Below are 20,535 nucleotides of genomic sequence, written 5' to 3' on the forward strand. Positions count from 1 at the left end.
TTAACCTATGATTTTGTTAGCAAGCTGATATGATGCACGGCGGCCGAATGCTGCCAATGGTTACCTCTAAACCAATATGTTGAGCTTTTCTCTGCTCGGCTTTCCCTGTAGTTTTCCTGAAAGTTAGTCAGAAGCGAATCATATCTATGTGGCAAGGCGAAACGTATCCAGAGGTTCTGAAACATTTATAAGACGACCCAAATCTGAGTTTTATTGAAATTTTCGCAACCAAAATCTCATGCACCGAAAGAAATGTATTTCCAATGGTGTTATGCTGTTGTCGCGCGCAAGAAGGTGCATAAAACCAGTTGTACGCTTCGCAGTTCCATGCTACATGATACATTAGAAAGAAATCGATGGGTGACCGAAAATCATATCAAAAATCAGCATAAAGTATAGTGTGCTGGGGCTGATTATATTCATCTTTTTCTCGCTTCGCACGATCTAGTTTCACGGAATTTCTTGATAGTAATATGGCTGCATAAATATACATGAAATATGCATAATACACAGAAATGCATTAGCAATTACGCGGGAAATACATCCTAATATCGCATGCGGCTGTTGGCATCCTTTAGTTTAGCGATCTGGGAGCAGAAATGTTAGAAACAGCATTTTTTTGTAATAATAAATTACGTGTACTGAAAGATTAGATAGCTATGGTCAGGGATGGATTCAAAACAAAAATCAATTTAAAACGAACACGTTTTAAACAAGACCCGTGTTTAAAACATGTTTTTTGTACAATTTATCGAATCGGCATGTTTGGTTGCCGATTGATTGCATATTTTTTTCCCCAAACGGATCAATTTCTAATTAAGTTATGCTCGACTAAATTCAGTGACGAGCCCCAGAGAACCGCAGCGGAAGCGTTCCGGGCTCATAATCCAGATGGTCGGTGGATCGAAACCATCCTCTGCTATATTGGCGTTTTTCATCAATCCCAAGGCAGCGATATGCGTGATAAGCATGTAATAACCTGGGGGAGCCCTTACGCTTATCTGCAAGCCTATGTGATATCCCAAATTTTCGCTGAATCACAACAACAAAAAACTTCCACATTAGACATCGAACTAAACATTTAATACACACTGTAGATTAGTCGTGCACGAAATAAACTTTGCATCGACTGAGTCCCAAAATAGCAAACCGATTGAAGTCAGGGTTGTAACCAAGTCACAAGGCTCCGAGTCACAAGTCAATCTCACGTTTATAGTTTTGACTCGAGTCATTTTCAATTCACCACGGAGTCAAGTCCGAGTTCAAGTCAACGAGCAGAGGGTCGAGTCCGAGTCATGGATTTATGACTCGAGTCCGAGTTCGAGTCCGAGTTCGAGTCATTGTGTTGACTGCTCAGTTTCCAGTTAAAGTCTTGTTAAACTCACTTTTTGTAACTCTGTTTGGGGATATCGAATAGTTTGCATTTATAATATACTAATTTTTAGGGATATGTGTGACAATCTCAAATTTTTTTTCGTTTTGTTACAATATCGAGCTTTCCTTTTGTGAATATTGAGTCTCTCTGCTGTGAACTTGACCCCAATCACACAATATCAAGTTCGAAATATGCTACCTGTATAGGCATAGTCAGCGAATGATGCTTATTCAACCTATTAATGAAATTGATATCGTTGTCTATTGTAGAAAATCTAGTAAGCGTATGGGGTCCACCTCGATTTCATATGCTTATTGTATCATAAAAACCAAATCCGTGCGATTCGAGTGCTGGCTACTGCTGTATAACTTGCTAATGGGGTAATATCGGTAGCAAGTATAGAAACCCGTTTTACACTCTGCTCTATATCAACGTAGCAAAACTTGGACGCCGAATACATTGTCCGGTCTCGCCTAGACCGCCAAGGCGCGTAAGTTTATATTCTTTCGTCAAAATCGTTGGCAAAGCGACATAAGATATTGATTTTATGGGATTATTATATCATTTGATTGTCCCAGTTGATACATTTGGCGGCGTTTAAAAAGTCAGTCTGCTTTAGCATTGTAGCATTATGTGGCCCGAAACGTCGCTAGGTATCGTGTACATTAATATATCACTTCACTGAAATGTAGGATTGGAATTAGCAATATGACGTCATGTGACGTCGTGAGGCCCACGTTCGCGTTCACATAGAACCTTTGAAAAAGGTTCGCGTTCGTACGAACCTGAACCTTTCAGAGGTTCACTTCACACCATCCCTACTAATTTTCCTTACCTTCAGCAGATTCCGGTCGAATTTTTAAGTACCAGTACCAATAGAAATCCCAAACGTGTGGTTACTTTACTATTCTCAGAAATTACAATGAAATGTCGGTCTTGACCGTCTGATTCTCGAGTCACATGACTTTGTCCGAGTCACATGCAATGACTCGAATCCAAGTCGAGTCAATACACAGAGTGACTAGAGTCGAGTCATTTCCGTATTTTGGGAAAATGACTCGAGTCAAGTCGAGTCATCAGAGAATCGTGACTCGAGTCGGACTCGAATCGAGTCATGACTCGAGTCATTACAACTCTGATTAAAGAACATGATTTTCGATCAAAACGAAAATAATACATTTGATATTTATTGCAAATCGCGCGTCTTCTGCTATTCCCACAAAATTGTCCATTATACGGTCCGAATCCTATCCGAGTCCGTCCGATGCTCATCACTAATACCATATGATCGGATGTTGGTACCAGTGAATTGGGATGACTTGAGTCATGAATTGACTTGAATTCGAAGTATAAGAAATGCGGGATGACTCGAGACGATTTTCTAATCAATTATCAAGTCATCAGATTATTTCGTAGAGCATTCGGAACCTCTCCATCCGGTACCACAAATAACTACGTCACCAATACCTATCATTTATCTGCTGGATCCATATACCATCTACGGTTTCGCTATCGTTATAATTCCATCAACTGCGACATCGCAGACAAAACAGATTAGACACATCCTCGCATATATTATATATATACTGGCATCTTAACATATTCAGGAAAGCATGGTAAAAATTTAATCAATAAGTATAGCTTGTATGGAACTATAACTAAGGCTTTGGTTGTTTGGTAAACAACCAGTTCATGTGTGTCGCGGAAGTTATCCGTAAATCGAAACCCCATAGGAGCTTATATGGATTTCGAAGACATAGCTTCATACAACCCAAATGCACAATTATACAACATATCCACAGCACATATTAGTCCGGTACTGGCACTGCCTGAAGCAGTGGTTCCCGAATTTTGTTAGCTTGTTGTTGTTGTTGTTGTTGTTGTTGTATAAGTGTAATATTGGTGCTCGACTACTAATGGTCTTTTGCACCAGATCTGTGATGCGAGTATCATATATCCTTATATGTCTTTATAACTCTCGGCCGGTTAGTAGGGCATATTCAATGAGAGTGCCCATGGTAAGGGGATTGACCAGTAATGTTTCCAAGCGGAAAGGAACGGCGTCTCTAATTTGGTCCCGCAGATACTGTCGAGGGCCTTCATACTTGGTGCAGTGAATGACGTAATGCTCAACGGTTTCAGGAACGCCGCAGTTTTCGCACTGTCCAGTATCGTGAATTCCCAATCTATGCAGATGAGAGTTCAGTTTGCAATGACCGGTTTGCAGACGGATAAGTATAGCGTAGGCTCTTCTTGGCAATGATAGCACCGGGGCATGGAAACTCGACGCTCGGAACAAATTAGGGTAAAAGGAATTCTCTGCATTGCTGAAAAACTCTGATATCCATTTGGACTCGCAATGCTCTTGAATGAGGGACTGGCATTCCCTCGCTGTAATCTCAATGGTGCTGATGGGAGTATGCTCGGATGCCGCTTGTTTTGCCAGCTTGTCAACAGTCTCGTTACCGCTGATCCCCTTGTGACTTGGGACCCAAATTAACGTGACTGAGATGGCATTGGAAGATAATACATCACATCTTTCGGCAATTTCCCGAATTATTTCGTTTTCTGTGTGGCTATTTTCGATGGCCGCCAAGGCACTAAGACTGTCCGAGAGAATAAGCAGATCGGCTGATTGTGGGCACTGCTCAACTGCCCAAGACAATCCTTCTCGAATTGCAATCAACTCCGCAGAAAAAATCGAAATTCTTCTGTCTAACGTGAACCTACCAACTTCCCCTAAATCCTGAACATAATATGCTGCGCCACACATTTCCTTTGATTTTGACCCATCAGTAAATATCTTCGTATGGTTTTGAAAATGATGACAGAGATATTCCTTGCATTCGATCTGAATTTGGAGAGGATTCTCCATTTGCTGTGTGAGTAAACACAGATGAGTATCTACTACACAGTTTACAACCGACCACGGAGCAATTGGGCACGTTTTGCGAATGGTGATTTCCTCGAACAATGGCAGTCGTGACAGCATGTTGAAAGTACAGAATAGCGAAGAGTCCGGGAAGATCTCAGGCCAAGAGTCTTCAATAATGTGGGAGCAAATATTTTCATTGTTGGCGGCAATTTTACATCTAGCTACTGCGCATGCGCGCAAGTGGCGTATGTGTACCGGTAATTCCCTGCACGAGTGCAAAAGTGCGTGGACGGGAGTGCTTCCCATTGCCCCGCTGCATATTCGCAATGCCTTGTTTTGAATTTTTTTAATTGTTCCGAGTACATATTTTGGAGATAAGAGATATGCTTCAAAGCCATATTCGAAGACGGAGCGGATAAGTGCTCTATACAATGAGAGAAGACTTGATTTTGAGGCACACCATTGTGTGCCGCACAGCAGGCGAAGTATGTTCAAGCGTTTGTTGCATTTATTCACTACAGAGATCGAGTGTTGTCTGTAAGATAGTCGTGAATCAAAAATGATTCCTAGATATCTGTAGTCCTTTTTAACTGGCAGCAGACAGTTCGACACTGACAGCTGAACCGGTGGTGTTTTGCGTTTCCTGGTGAATAAAACTGCCGCTGATTTTTCGACATTTATTTTGAAACCCCACTCGTCAGACCATTTAGATACTTCGTTAAGGGATTTCTGTACGTCAGATAAAAGCGTATCCATAACCAGTCCGGATTCCCAAAGACAAATATCATCTGCGAATAGGTTGATATTGGAAGTAATGTTTTCTGGCAGATCGTTCATCATGACCGAGAAGAGTAGGGGGGAAAGCACGCTGCCCTGTGGGGTACCATTTTCGATGGAAAAAATTTGCGAAAATGTAGACCCTAGTCTAACTTGCATGGTTCGTTCGGATAGGAAAGAGTCTATCCATCTTATGATATTTCCCGAGAGGCCCATTTTCACCAGTTTTGCTAACATCCCACCGCGCCACATGCGATCGTAGGCTTTCTCTAAATCTAGAAAGACGGCAACGGCAGATCGCCTATTCCATAGGGCTTTGTACACGTCGTCGTGGATTGACAAGATCGAGTCTCTGGATGATCGATTGGTTCGAAAGCCGCTCTGTGCCGGGTGAAGCAATTTGTTCATTTCAAGCCAATAACGTAATCGGTTACATATCATGCGTTCCATAATTTTGCAGAAGTTACTTGTCAGGGAAATCGGTCGATACGAGGCTGGATTACTTGGTTCTTTGTCGGCCTTGAGAAGTGGTATCACTATCGAATGTTTCCAGATTTTTGGGCACTTTCCTTCAGACCATAATGCATTAATACATCTTAGGATATATTTTTTGCATTCGCTGGGCAGGTTAGTGAACATAGGGTAACACAGTTTGTCCTGTCCTGGAGAAGAGCTTTTTCTATGTTTGAGTACCCGTGTTAACTCTGTGAGAGAAAATGGAGCTTGAACCCTAGCTTGTGATACACCATAAAAATTATATAATGCTCACTGCACATTTGTAAGAGAATACATTCAACTTTGAAGACTGATTTTCACGTGGTAATGCGATGAATGTTCTTGTTTATACGAACACCTGCAACTGAAACGAGGTTGCACGAGGTCGTGTTCAATTACAAGTAGTAGTTCGTGTATAGATTTTAATTTCAGTGAAAACGTAAAACCAACATTCGCATAATCATGGAGATGGGATGGCAATACAATGACTGTCTTTGCACCGATCGAATACGATCTGACAGCCGACAATCAAACCTCATATAGTTTTGCACTCGCTTCATCAAAGACTTCCGTAATTAGTTCGATATTTACCATGATATAAACCAGTGATTCTTAAACTTTTCTTCTCCAGCGCTCCCTTTCAAAAATTGCCTGAGTCTGGCGCCGCCCTATTTTAAGGACTGTAGTAAAAACAATGGGTAAGTGGTCGAAGTCCGTTTTCGGTTGAGACCTCACTATTAGGCCACTCGACTAAGTAACGGTATGATTGTATGTGCTATTTTCGCGATCAAATCCAGGTTGTTATAACAACCTGTGGGTAAGGCCTACGGGCTCATAACATTTGGTTCTAGATTGATGTACACATCTCTAACCTCCGATTGGCACCAAACTCTTAACTTAAACATGAATGGGGTAACAACAATAAGCATTATCATCTTTTATGATACGATGAAGAAATATTCTGACGATTTAATATTGTATCTCTCAAATGCAAGTATATATAGTTATTTCTCTTGGCCAAAAATTTCAAAACATCTTTAATGTACAAAGGGCATTACTCTCGAAAGTTTTACAGTAACTACAGTAAGTTTTACTGTAAGTTTTACAGTGCCTTTTCGATTTCGACAGTACGCTATAGAGGATCAAATACCTAGTTCAATACATATTGTGGAAAATATAACCCGAGCTATCAGTATCAGCCGTACCTGCCGCACCACAGACCCCAATTGGGGGGGGGGCTCGAAGCGGGCCTAAAATTATTTGATTATTTCGTAAATTAGCAAAAATTATCGAGTTTTTTGGAAATTTATGCAACTTTTTGAAAAGAATTTTCGCGCTCGGCGCCATTTAGTGTTGCAAAATGTTTGGATTATTGGGTACTCCCCCCCCAAAAAAAAAAATACGCATGAATTATACAAATAGGCATTACGGCGCCGGCCATTACCTCGCCACATATACAATTTCAGGCCATACAGCATGCGACTCCAAGAAGAGTGCCAAAACGATCGGGGACGAGTAAACCTGGGCCGAAATGGACTGCCCTTATGCTGACCGAAAACTTCAAAACATATACATACATATGCCTTGTCCCTGGGTGCCTAGATGGCTGGCGGCGAATGTTCCTGTCTTGACGATCTGATCCCCACACGACAAATGCCTACTCGCAGGGAAAATTTAATTGCCAGTGAAGAAATACCAATTTGAAATCGTGTGTGTCTTTTAGCTTAGTACGGTTGGGTGATTTCAATATCTTTGACATAGCAGAGAGGAGGTCTCGTAACAGCATCATGTGATGAAGTTATTATACCGCCCGAATATGTTTAAATATTATTTACCACCTCTACAGTTTCCAAGACACCTCGTTCAGATATACCGGGAGATCTGATTAGGTGAGCAGGGAGGATAAAAAATGATAGCAACTTGTATGCAATTCCCAATGATATTGACTAATTCAATCATGAATTGTTAAAAATTTTCGCGCCTCGCGCGTTTCGGCGAAGTAATGCGTCTCACTAAACAGCACAATAAATGTCGGTTACTAGTAGCGGCAAAAACGACTAACCTGTAGGAAGTCTGGGGCGTAGCCCCCAGAAGTTTTGTTTATCACGCTTTGGGGGGCTCAAGACCAACTATTGTTTTTTTTTGGGGGGGGGGCGAAGCGCTATTACGGTCCTGAGTATAAGTATCAAATAATTATTGTTTCATCACAACTTGTCACTTTCTGGTCTAACTCTAATCTTTTTCGGAGTCTAATCCTTTTGTAACCTGAATATTACTTGACAAAACCGCACAAACTAGACAATGAAAAGATAGGAAGGCGTCGAAACGACTTTGAGTAGCTAGCGTGACGGGAGTGAGTGTTATAACGGGAGATTGGCAATCCAAAAGTACGCCAGATTAATTTTACATGAATTAAAATAAACCACTGCATTCATGGAAACATGGTTGGTGGATATATTTCGCGATGAGCGCAACGAAAAACGTTGTGATTTGACAGATATGGTTGAATGTTAGTTTGCAATGAGAACTCGGAGATATAGAGAACTATTGTTCCACTGTAAAATCATAAGTCCTTAGTACACCATCTACCACCTTCAGCGCCCCCTGTAACGCCCCTTGAGCCCAGCGCCCCCCATTTCGTCCCCTGAGCGTTTCCGCGCCTTCAAAATCCAAATCGCCCCTTGGGGAGGCTGGAGACACAATCAAGACTAAGAGCCACTGATATAAATTGATATCTAAATAAATAAAGCCCTCAAAATTATTTACATACTAGAAGTTGCAGTAAGCAGGAGGAATAATACCTCTACACACCATCCGGGCGTTGTACAAAGGTACCAGGATCACATGCACACATTTAATTCTAACATAGCAGTCCAATTGCCCAAATGACGACTACCCTGATCGTTTTTGACAATGTCATAGTAGGTGTCATCATCACTAGGGTGGTACTTAAAAACGAATTTCGGAAAGTTGTTGGTCCGACCCTGCCAAAATGTTCCTTTTGGTTAAAATACACATCATGTAAAATTTTATTGATTTTCAATAATGTTTAGAGGTGGCTCAATGGATCCTAAATTTTACCTATATCAGCTATGGAGCATATATGGTAAATTCATAGTTGCTATTGGGTCAACGCTGGAAAGTCCGGATTACATTGTCTGGTTAATAGCTGATAATTGGTGGGGGTACCATGATGGCCAGGCAGGGCTTTGGAGCAGCCGTAAATTTAAACTGCTCCAGCTCCGGCTCCGGAGCTTTCTTCTATCATACATTAGCTCCGGCTCCAGCTCCGGAGCAGCATTATTACCACTGCTCCGGCTCCAGCTCCGGCTCTGAAATTATCGAATGGGCCTGTCCATATCAGGGGTGGCCAACCTGTGGGCCAAATGTGGCCCGCGAGAGGGTTTTGCGTGGCCCGCGAGGTAATTTCCTACTATATTATCGAAAATGAATTGTTCAGATTGTGAACTTGCAATGTCAACCAAAAATTACAAGTCTGGCTGCGACACTTGGGATGTTGATGACTAAAATCAGTTCCGACGCATTGGCAGATCCAGGGTCCAGTCACATTTTCAGTAAATCGTCGTACATTACAATAAACTAAAATAGTAGTGAAATTTTTCTACACGCTTCGCGTGTTTAATTGTCACACGATTTCGTGCTCTGTAGCCTACCCCCTACTGAAAATGAAAAAACGCCTAATTTACCCGATTGAGTCTAACTGTATTCGCAATTGCGGGAGAAAGTCTTTTCGCGTTTGCGCTCGCATAAAGATCGTCGACGGTGAAATGTAGACACAAAATCACTGTCGCATATTATCGGAGACCTTCGATATCGATGTGGCCAGACGCCGAATAGTCGTGTCCTTGCAAACTGAGCCTAGCGGGCGGTATACAGTAGACCCGCAATATGCTCAAGTGATAATATTGACCTAGTTTATTGATAAACTTTGAAAATTTTACCCGCTTGGGGCGGCTAGTGGACCACGCACTCGTTCGTCAATTGCATGTGCCCCTTTAGCCGAAAAGGTTGGCCATTCGTAGTCTATATAGATTAATAATCTACCCATAGGTTAGTTATCTATAGTAATCTAGAGTCTGTCAGCCGTCAGTAACATCCGATGTAGCAACAAAGACATAGGTGCCGCCGTGCTGGCTTGTGACGTCAAAATGAATACTTGTCAATTGTCGATAACATCATAGTTGCACTAGAACGCACTTTACTCTATGCCATTGCTGTGCACAGCATTAAAATTCAGGTCTGCTGTTCAATTATGATAAATCAGCAGATGTGGTTGTTGCATATATAATAGCATCTTATGAAATGCGTCGGAGCCGGAGCTACTCCTCAAATAACAGGCTCCAGCTCCGGCTCCAGCTCCGGCTGAATTTTATGTAGAGCTCCGGCTCCGGCTCCGGCGAAAATGCACGGCTCCGGGGCTCCGGCTCCGGGCTCCGGCTCCGGCTCCAAAACCCTGTGGCCAGCATCATTTTATTTTGCCAAGTAAGCTCTGTTTGATGGTGTTGAGGGAAATTTTGCGGAGGTCAGAAACAGCCCCAAATGCAAACTGCAGTTGCTCCTCGTTTTCTGTGAGATGGGCATAAACATCCTGAAGCATTGCGTTGGACGATCTGTGTGGTCGTTTGATCCAAACAGTGTGAGTGTGAAGCTTTTTCAGCAATAAAACCAGACGGCACCTTCCACTTAACTGCCGGATATTCAAGGCCCCATCGGAAAGTCGCAGGTTTTCTTAAAATTAGTGTTGTATTCTTTGTCGATTTAAGGCTTCTGTGAAATGTGTGTTAACAGGGGCGGGCAACTTATCCAGTCGGCGGGCCGGATATAGGAAAATTAGGTACTTGGCGGGCCGGATTTCTTAATCGATGTATTATTCGCCCAATTATCCACGTATACAAGGTGTAAATCGTATTTATTGAATGTACGTTAAAGACAGCAATGTTACTTCAAAGCCATTTCTCGCCGATAATGACGAAGACAATGTGGATTTGAGAACAGCATTGTCATACAGGCGACGCCATGTCTGCTTCTCTCTGATCAATCAACACACGGCGCAATCAATAATCAAGACTTCAAGGCGTTCGATAGGCCCGGTGCCCCAAATTTACCAAGATATCAATTCATCAGGGCTGAGTAGGTGACGAGATACCGTCGTTGTTCAACTGTGTGGCCTATTTTATCTCGATATTGAATTCATGCGGACCGCGGCTTCTAAAACATTTGAGAAGTGGCCGGCGACTCGTTTTGATTGGCGACCCCTGGGATTAGCGGTGTCTTACTAAAGCTTAGAAGTGTGCCGTGCTACAAGTCGGCGGCTACGGAATGAAAAATATAAGAAATATCGGCCTGGTGTAAATGACTATTGTAGTCGACAAATACCATGATTAGCACAAGCGATATTAGGGTCGAGTACATCGTAAATGCCGATAATGCAAGTCTTATTCCCGCTTCGACGAACTTACGCGCAAGCACCACTCTCGCACGCTGCGCAGTGCGAATATATGTATCAGACATGGGGTAATCGCGATTAGTAATCGTAATCGATTACGACGATTACAGCATTTTCAAGTAATCGTAATCGCAATCGATTAAATTCGAAAATATCCCGAAGTAATCGTAATCGTAATCGACTACTTCCCATAATTAATCGATTTCTTTGTGAAAGAAAGATTTCTTTTTATTTGTACAAGGACTGTGGCATAAACTGAACAGCACTCGTAAACAAGGAAGAGATATTATACCAGTTATTGAGAGCGCAAACGTCTGATTTTCAAATGCCACTGCTCATTATTACGTCAGAGGTAGCCTATTAGCTTTGCTCGTCTTTGCGTAAGAAGGGTCCACACACAGTAAATAGATAATTGATGTACATTAGTGTAGGGTTGCCATACGTCCGGAATCTCCCGGACATGTCCGGAATTTCACTGAAAAATCTTCGTCCGGGAGGAATTTCTGAAATATGCCTAAATGTCCGGAATTTTGAAGGCTGGAAGCAGGCTCAAAAGTTTTTCGTAAATCAACATAAACAATATTATTTTCAAGCAGATTTATGCTATTCAAAATTGTTCTTCGCGCCGCGCGCGAGTTATTGCAACGTATAATGATATTAGTATGGGCACCAGGCACGACCCTCGCCAAAAAATGCAATCAAAATAAATATAAATAACCATCATTTACTGAAATAAGTCTGATTGTAATCGCAATTATAAGCTAACGGTATATTCCTAGAGTTGGTTAAGGCCGATTGCATGCTTCAATCACAGACAGTGGTTCCAAATCTTGGGGTCGTCCGCCTTTATCTGGGGATCGTGATGATGTTGGACGTAATCAGCTTCCTAGGCCGTGAGTAAGTGTGGGCAAGCTGAATTGTTTTAGTAATCAAGTTTTGAGCTTTGCCGCGGAATATTTCAAGTGGGAAATGAGGTCGTGACCATAAAAAGTTGGAAATCACCGGATGTGCAACCTGCTGGTGCATTTTATAGTAGCCTAGTATATCGAAGAATCAATATTACTGACAGAATTCATACATAAAATTTAACAGCCAAATGCCTATAGTAAGTGCCCAGCAAGTTACATCGACTACCCTACGGTGGGCCAAAAACCAGTGCTTTTTTGGCGGAAGGGGGGAGAAAAAATGTTGTTTCGGATCTGATTAAAACACATAAACAGATAGCCGTACCGATCTAACTGTATAGCAGAGCTGTCCAACACAATCCCGACAGGCCAGACACGGCCCGCCAGATGATTTCTTCCGGCCCGTGGAGGAATCTATTGCAAACCTTAGCCAGTAGCAATCACCAGAGCTCACATTACAGATGGCCCAATTCATGACCTATGTTCCACTTCATTCCTGTATAGTGTATACAGTCGATGGCCAATGCTTTGGTAGTGTGACGTCATATTGACGGTCAATGTGTTACACCTCATTTTAAAATCCGCTAGTGGGCGCTAAAGAGCATCCGGAATTTGCTTCACAAAAATATGGTAACCCTACATTAGTGTGATTGTAAGAAAACCCACCGTGCTGTATATCGGGTTATCAATACAGTTCAGACATCACTACCTCGCAACAGGATAATTAATCACATCTCTTCGTAAGTTAAAATAGCAACTTTTGTATTGATGTTTGGTTCTGCTTAGTTAAACTATAGAATGTAATAGTTCTAATTCTATTGTTAAATGCAGTTTCACCGTGGCTGCTTGGCGAGCACTAGGCCTATATGGTACGAACGTACACCAGACAAAGGTTTGAAATTTTGTACTCGTCAAATAAAACATTACGGTTTCCACAACGAAGCATTAAATTCAACAGCTGCTGATATATATCATAACCGAGCCGTTGTTTTGCCGTTTTCGTAATGGCAGCTTGCATTACATTATCTGCATTGAGTTGAAGGCAGAATTTTATGTTCACTTTCTCGTATTCTCATATTATTCTACTGAAAACGGGCGAAAATCGCTATTTCACAATACTTTATTGAACGTTTGGACCTGTTGCCACAGCCATCGGCTTATATACCATGTTAGCGTGGGTTGTAGCTAGAATCAGGATCAAAACAGCAAAAGTTTCCCCCACCCAAACATTAATCTTGGGCCCCCATAGAGTAGTCAATTTTGAAGTTGAAGATTTAATTTAATCAATAATATTGGTATTGCATTATATTGCATTGTTAATCCTATCTCAGCGCCCGATGGCCAGATTTACCTGGAGAGCAGGTGGCGAGTAATTCATAATTATAACATCTGGTATCTTGGAATAATTACTTTATTGCATGTTGTTAATTCGTGACCTCCGGTCTGTTATATAGCCAAAAGATATTGATTGTAGTGGCCTAAACATAGCAGACTAAAAGAAAAACTTGCGTGAGACGCATACACAAATTGTCATGTCTAATGCTCGGTGGGTGCCCGGGTGGCATTTGCATCGTGGGCTCAGATTGAAAGGAATGGACTGTTAGTCACGCCCATCCAGCGCGGCTATTGACAATGGACACATACCCTAAGTTTCGGCCAATGTCTTTCTGTAGTAGCACACTTCGTGGAGTCTCATGTTAGCCGAAACTGCACATGTCTTTTGATGTGTCGAGGAGTGGTATTGACTGGCACCTAAATGCCAATTACTATGAATTATACATGCTTTATTTATTGAGGGGGAGACGTATGCATTTCGAAATCAAACTATCTAGAGACATTTAAATCGCAAAGCTCAAAGAGAATTTCCAAGTTAATGAAATCCATCGAAAATACTCTTATAATATATGATGATTTAGGAAATACTTTTGAGTACCCTCCAGCCACGCTCCCCACCCTATTGGGGAATTTGGGGTGCGGCAGTTATGGATCTGGCAAGAATGCGAAACGTTGTGTGCGATAAACCGTCCTCTATAAAATGGGCAATGGGTACATTATGACGTAGCAAGAAAACGTTCCATTTTTTGTAAAGACAGTTGCTATATCATTAGGCCTTTTCAGCACAATCCATGTCTTGTCTTCCAATATAACTACTACGATGCAAAATAAATGTAATCGTGAGTAATCGTGATTACTTTTCCAATATAATCGTAATCGTAATCGTAATCGCGTGATTCAGAAGTAATCGTAATCGCAATCGACTACATTCATGAAGTAATCACCCCATGTCTGATATGTATATGTATATAACAGTGTTGGGATGACTCGAGTCATGACTTGACTCGAGTCAGACTCGAGTCACTTTTTCGTATGACTTGACTTGACTCGAGTCACTTTGCAAAAATGACTTGACTTGACTTGACTCGGCGCTTCAAAAATGCGGATTGACTCGTGACTCGGAGCAAAATTTACGAGTCAATTTCAAGTCATCAAGTAAACGGTATCAATCAAATCATTGTATTTTGGACATATGTTCGTATTGTTCGCGATACGCCTATGTGCCACTTGTGAGAGTAACCAGTCATTCACTGAATGTACGTTTGAATGATCCTCCATTATTGCATCACAAATATATTGACCACAACGAAATGATCACAGGTTACGTTGTAGTAGTAGTAGTAGTAGTAGTAGAAGTAGTAGTAGTAGTAGTAGAAGAAGAAGAATACAATAGCAATTAACGTATCTATGTTTCTTGGACGGCTCACTGCTAACATTGCGCACTGATCACCGTTACCAACCATCTTGTATGATTCAAATCCATATCAATTTGTTTCAACGTCTTGAGGCTTCGTATTCGATCCTAATGGCTGACATAATAACAGACTGTATAGCATGGTATACAGTTAGTCGCGTATATTATTTGCGGTTCTACGTCTGCGTGATAAACGCCTTCTTGCATGCATATTCATTATTCAACTTTATAAAGTATGTGTGTGTATACATTAGTTATTTGATGCAAGATAAATGGTAAATTATACTGTCTTTCACTCAGCTAGCAAAATGTAATTACTCTGAATCGTCACTGATACTTCGAAAATTCAATTTGACTTGAATTGTGACTTGACTCGTGACTCGACTTGACTTGACTTGACTTGACTCGAGTCACATCCAAAAAACGAGTGACTTGACTTGACTCGAGTCACTTTCGAAAATCGATTGACTTGACTTGACTCGAGTCAAAATGTGCAATGACTCGAGATGACTCGTGACTCGAAGGTACTGACTTGATCCCAACACTGGTATATAATAACATGCAGTCGCTAAAATTTGACGTAGTAAGCAAGTGGTGGGGAATCTCGTTAGACTGTAGCCGCGGAAGACGGAAAACTGCCGCGGGCCGGATCCGGCCCGCGGGCCGTATGTTGCCCGCCCCTGTGTTTGAAGTTATCAAATACATACTCAAATAATCCCTCTCTTTAATAGCAACAACTATATTAGCGTCGGTGCCCTTGTGCAGATCGTCATCAAACATCGCCACGCCAATCAACCCCGCAGACGAAAACCCCAGTTTCCCTACAATCCTCCTCGCTGTAGCTTTAGATATGTCGACAATATTCGCACTCACACTCACATTGTTTGCCTCTAACGACCACACAACGTCCAACGCAATGCTTCAGGATGTTTATACCCATCTCACAAAAAACAAGGAGCAACTACAGTTTGCATTTGGGGTTGTTGCTGACCTCCACAAAATTTCCCCCAACACCATCAAACAGAGCTTACTTGGCAAAATAAAATGATGTTGGCCATCATGGTACCCCCACCAATGATCGGCTATTAACCAGACGATGTAATCCAGGCTTTCCAGCGCTGACCCAATAGAAACTATGAATTTACTGTATATGCTCCATAGCTAATATAGGCAAAATTTCGGATCCATTGAGCCAACTCTAAACATTAATGAAAATGAATAAAATTTTACACAATGTGTTTTTCAACCAAAAGGAACATTTTGGCAGGGTCAGACCAACAACTTTCCAAAATTCGTTTTTTAAGGAACACCCTAATCATCACATGTGCTTAATCATGAGCTGTTGAAATAGTTAGATCGCTTTCAAGTCGCATATGCCTGCATGCTTGTCTTATTCGGTATGTTTTTGTACTGTTCTCTTCATAAATGTCAAAAGATTTGGGGCATACCTAAGTATATGTGGCGGCTCACAGTGTGAGAAGCACTGGCTTATTGCCTTCATGCAGCATTCCACTTAGTAAATATCGCTAACTTTAGAATTAGATTGTATTTCCATAATATTTAGCACTAACCACTAGGCTTACGTCACCCACGACCGTAACTGCCGAGCCCCAATCCCCCAATTGGCGGGTGGGGGGGGGGGGGCGAGCTCGAAGTGGGCCCAAAATTATTTCGTGAATTAACATAAATTATGAAGTAATTCTTTGAAATCTTATGCAACTTTTCCGAAAATTTTTCGTGCTGCGCGCGCTTTAATGTTGCCAGATCTCTTAGTTACGCTACTGGATGACGTTCTCCCAACAAAAATACGTATTACCGCGCCCCGACGCACCAAGGCATATGAAGTTATAGGCCATGTAACATGCTACTCCGAGAAGTGTGCCAGAACGATCAGCAGTGCGAAGACGTTGGCTTAAAAGGAATGCCCGTGTGCTGACAGAAGACGTCGATATATATAAACATACAATGTTTGATTGTCCATAGGCGCCCAAATGGCTGTCACTGAATGTTCCTGTCCTGGCGATATGAACCTCACAACACAAATGCCATCCCGCAGGGAAAAAATATTAGCCAGTAAAGAAATAACAATGTGAAATCGTGTGCGTCTCTTAGTTTAGTAAGTTTGGAAGATTTCAATATCCTTTGACGTAGCAGATAGGAGGTAACGAAATAGTATATTGTAGCGAAGTCATTATACCAACGGGTCCGCCAGAACATGTTTAAATATTTTTAGGGCTCCTACCACTTCCAATACACCTCACTCATCTCGATTACCGGTAAATCTGATTACGCGAACAGAGAGGATAAAAAATTGATAGCAAATATATGAAATTTATGATCATACTGACCGATTCAATCATTCAATCATAAATTATGGATTTTTTTCACGCTTCGCGCGTTTAGCCGAAATCAGCTTACTCGTTAAACAGCACATTCAATGTAGGTGATAGGTATAGTGGCTATAACGGGAAAACTTGAGGGGGTCTGGGGGTCGAAGCCCCCCATAAGTTCGGTATTACCCTGCGGAGGGGCCCAAGACCAACGTTTTTTAATTTGGGCGGAGGGGCTGACGAAGTGCTGTTACGGTTCTGACGTCACCAGCATTTTCACAAACTTACACAGTCATTTGAGTCATATCGTCTTAGGAGTTCAGAAATGGCTTAAAGCCAATTTAGATAAGCTTTGCGAAGTATCGAGTAAATCCATATTCATCTGCAGCTCAAGACCTCAAAACCTCAAAAACTCGCTGACTGAAAATATCTGGCAAAAAATTTAAAAAAAATAGGATGACTTGACTCGTATCACCTTAAAATTCGAGTGACGTGACTGCCGGCGTAGAATAACGATTTACAAGTAGTAAACGCATAATCAATGTAATGTCCTCTGCTGGATGAGTCCAATAGGGAAATTGATCTCCGCCGTACCCCTGAGACTGGTTTATCGAAGCGCTTTGTCTCGCCTGACTATAGGTTGAACCATTGCGCTAATGTTACAGAAAATTCGGATGTTTCACAAAATGACACTAGGGTAAAATATTCGAAGGTTAGTTTGCGAGCACGGACATCTGGCTGGACTATAGAGGTTCGTACGAAATTCACGAACGCCAGCACAGCGGTCGCAACATCCCTAATCCATACGCCCTTAATTGATCCCCTGTAGGATAGCAGAAAAAGCGCTATGCGTTGCAATAAACCGTTTTCAGATGGAACAATGACACGTCCTCATCAGATTAACTGATTAAATCTCCTTTCTAGGTAAATCTCGTCGCAGTCCTATTGGAGAACGCAAATAATGGTGCAAATTTGAATGCCCTCATGAAATATTTTATTGTCGTACACTCATTTTGTGTGTAGATTTCCCTTTGTCATTGACTTTGTTCTTGAGACACTGAAAATATCAAAATATTAGTGGCCAGTATCAATTAATATTATTACCATGAAACATTTGATATCTAGCGAAACCGCGAGAGTTTGGCATAGGCTAGGCACCTATTAAACATTAATTTTCGGAACGAAAACTGCGAGAAGCAATAACTACCGCCGATGTAAAGAATAATAATCCATCCCGACTCACACCGTTGGAAGTAGGGTTGCATGTTGAGCTGAAATATTGCAGTCATATACGTTATTTTACAAGGACCTTGTTTTACACATTTCCGTTGTAAATTCATTTCTATGTTTATCAGAGCAGTAATTCCATAAGGCGGTTGTGAGGACAATTCACAAATCCACGAAATACTGCCGTGAATCAGTCCGGGGATATTTTGATCACCATCGGGCGTTACGAAAAAAATACGCCTTCGATGATATCGGTAACGGTGGGTGGAAATCAAAAAAATCGAATGCGTTCCCGATTACCATGACCATTCATGTCACATAATCTATCTACGCGGACTCGGTCCTATGTAATTTAGAGGATTACCAACAGCGGGCTCGCGCAATTCAGAACTTTGACATCAGGCGGACTCAATTATACTCATGGCTACTACAGAAACAGTCGCTGATGGTTTCGAAGATTAGTTGGTAAAATGTCGATACTTACTCAGTTCTACTCTTCGTAGTAACCTTTGGCTCCATCGTAGTAGCCCTTGGCACCATCGTACCACTTGGCACCATCGTACCACTTGGCACCATCGTAGTAGCCCTTGGCACCATCGTACCACTTGTCACCATCGTACCACTTGGCACCATCGTACCACTTGGCACCATCGTACCACTTGGCACCATCGTACCACTTGGCACCATCGTAGTAGCCCTTAGCACCATCGTACCACTTGGCACCATCGTAGTAGCCCTTGGCACCATCGTACCACTTGGCACCATCATAGTAGCCCTTGGATTCGTCGTAGTAGCCCTTCGATTCATCTTCATCCATACCGTAGTAGCCCTTGGATTGATCTTCATCCTGGCCGTAATATCCGCGTTCCTGGTCGTACCGCCTCCTTCTGGCGTAATAACGACGACGTCTGGCCCACCAGGCATCAGCCTGTAGGGCAAGCCCAAGGACGACGAGTAGTACGAGTGTAGTGTTCAGCTGCATGTTGAATCTATGCGAAATCGAATAACTGTAATTATCGTATTTTCAAGGAGAGTATGGAATTTGCAATCCCGTCTCACCTTAGTATCGTTCCAGTGCTACCGTATAGCTCTTGATCGATGTGGCGCAATCGAAGTGTAGAACTCCTTTTATAGCTTTCATGATGGGATGACAACAACATATAATTGCTCCATAGCATATTTGATCACTGCTTCTTCCGCACTATTGTTACTAACCGACAAGATAGCGTAATGTTGGAGCGTCCGGCTTCTTAATCGGTAGGTCGTGGGTGCGATCCCCGGCCGGGTCAGACCAAAAACTGATTAGTAACACTGGTATCCATGACTTCCCTGATTGGCGCTCATGCATTACTGGGATAGCATGGAGAGGTGATGCAGGACTTAGAAAGCCGTACAAGGCTATATCTTCACCTTCCTTGTCCAGCGGCATATGCACAGATCGTATATGTCATGAGTCGGTGTATATGCCGCAAAAACATCAAGGACAAAAATAAACAACGTCATTTCTACAGGCGATTGCGCTATATCATTATTTTCAATTACAAGTAGAAGGCATTAATATCTCTACAGCTTTTAACTTCAGTGAAAACAGAAAGGCATTGTTCGCATATTCATGAAGTTAGCAATTGTCATTGATTGCCTTTGCGGCGATCATGGAATAGGCTTTGTGAGCAGACAACCAGTTTGCCATAATTTGTTTGATATCAAAGATTATGTAAACTGAGATCTCAATATATTAGGGTTACCATACGTCCTCTGTCAGGAGGATTTGTCCTCCTTTTTCGGGTTTCTGAAAATGTCCTCCGAGTACGCCTAAATGTCTTCCTTTTTGAGATTTTGTCCTCTTTTCTGAGAATTTTGGTTAAACATAGGGCAAAATTAGACTGAGATACCGTAAAACAGCACTGAACAAACGCCCCGGTGGGTATTTCGGGAGCTGAGCCGGAAAGCTGACTTATTTTTTCATTCAACCACCTCATAATGTGAAGGAAAATACTGTATTTTGGGCGCTGAGCGAGAAAGTTGACTTTTTTTAGTCAACCGACCACGAAGTGGGAAAAATTTACCATTTTCCATGATTTTCCTCCGGTATTCTAAGTTCGAAAATTTCGTCCTCCATTCCCGATTCCAAAATATGGTAACCCTACAATATATGAAACCCATGAAATCCTGTACCTATACCGAGAATCGGCTCCACCGCTCCCTTGCCGTTAGCAGTGGTAATACAACTAAACCAACCGGTGGTTATACGCAGAGATACCAGGATAAAATGTAAACATTCAAGTCTAATATAACACCTCAATTGCCTAAACGGCAATCACTCTATAATACCTAT

General features: G+C 42.0%; 2 protein-coding genes across 18 annotated transcripts in view; both read right to left on the bottom strand.

Moving 5' to 3' along the window:
- Window positions 1-20,535, bottom strand: part of LOC145455785 (uncharacterized) — a 109,213-nt gene that overhangs the window by 56,108 nt on the left and 32,570 nt on the right. The gene's annotated exons all lie outside the window — the stretch shown is intronic.
- Window positions 17,945-19,413, bottom strand: LOC145455797 (uncharacterized). Of its 2 annotated transcripts, XM_080333816.1 has the most exons (4): window positions 19,260-19,413; window positions 18,841-19,189; window positions 18,685-18,786; window positions 17,945-18,030 (listed from the first exon to the last, which is right to left on the bottom strand). In XM_080333816.1, the coding sequence occupies exons 1-3, from the start codon at window positions 19,376-19,378 to the stop codon at window positions 18,691-18,693; spliced, it is 564 nt and encodes a 187-aa protein (XP_080189942.1). In that variant the 5' UTR covers window positions 19,379-19,413; the 3' UTR covers window positions 17,945-18,030; window positions 18,685-18,690. The 2 variants fall into 2 exon arrangements, with proteins under 2 accessions (XP_080189942.1, XP_080189941.1); XM_080333815.1 differs by having other exon boundaries at window positions 18,685-19,189.

This window comes from Botryllus schlosseri, chromosome 14 (assembly GCF_051294905.1).
Source record: "Botryllus schlosseri isolate E-star chromosome 14, Bs_hap1, whole genome shotgun sequence".
NCBI classification, from domain to species: Eukaryota; Metazoa; Chordata; class Ascidiacea; order Stolidobranchia; family Styelidae; genus Botryllus; species Botryllus schlosseri.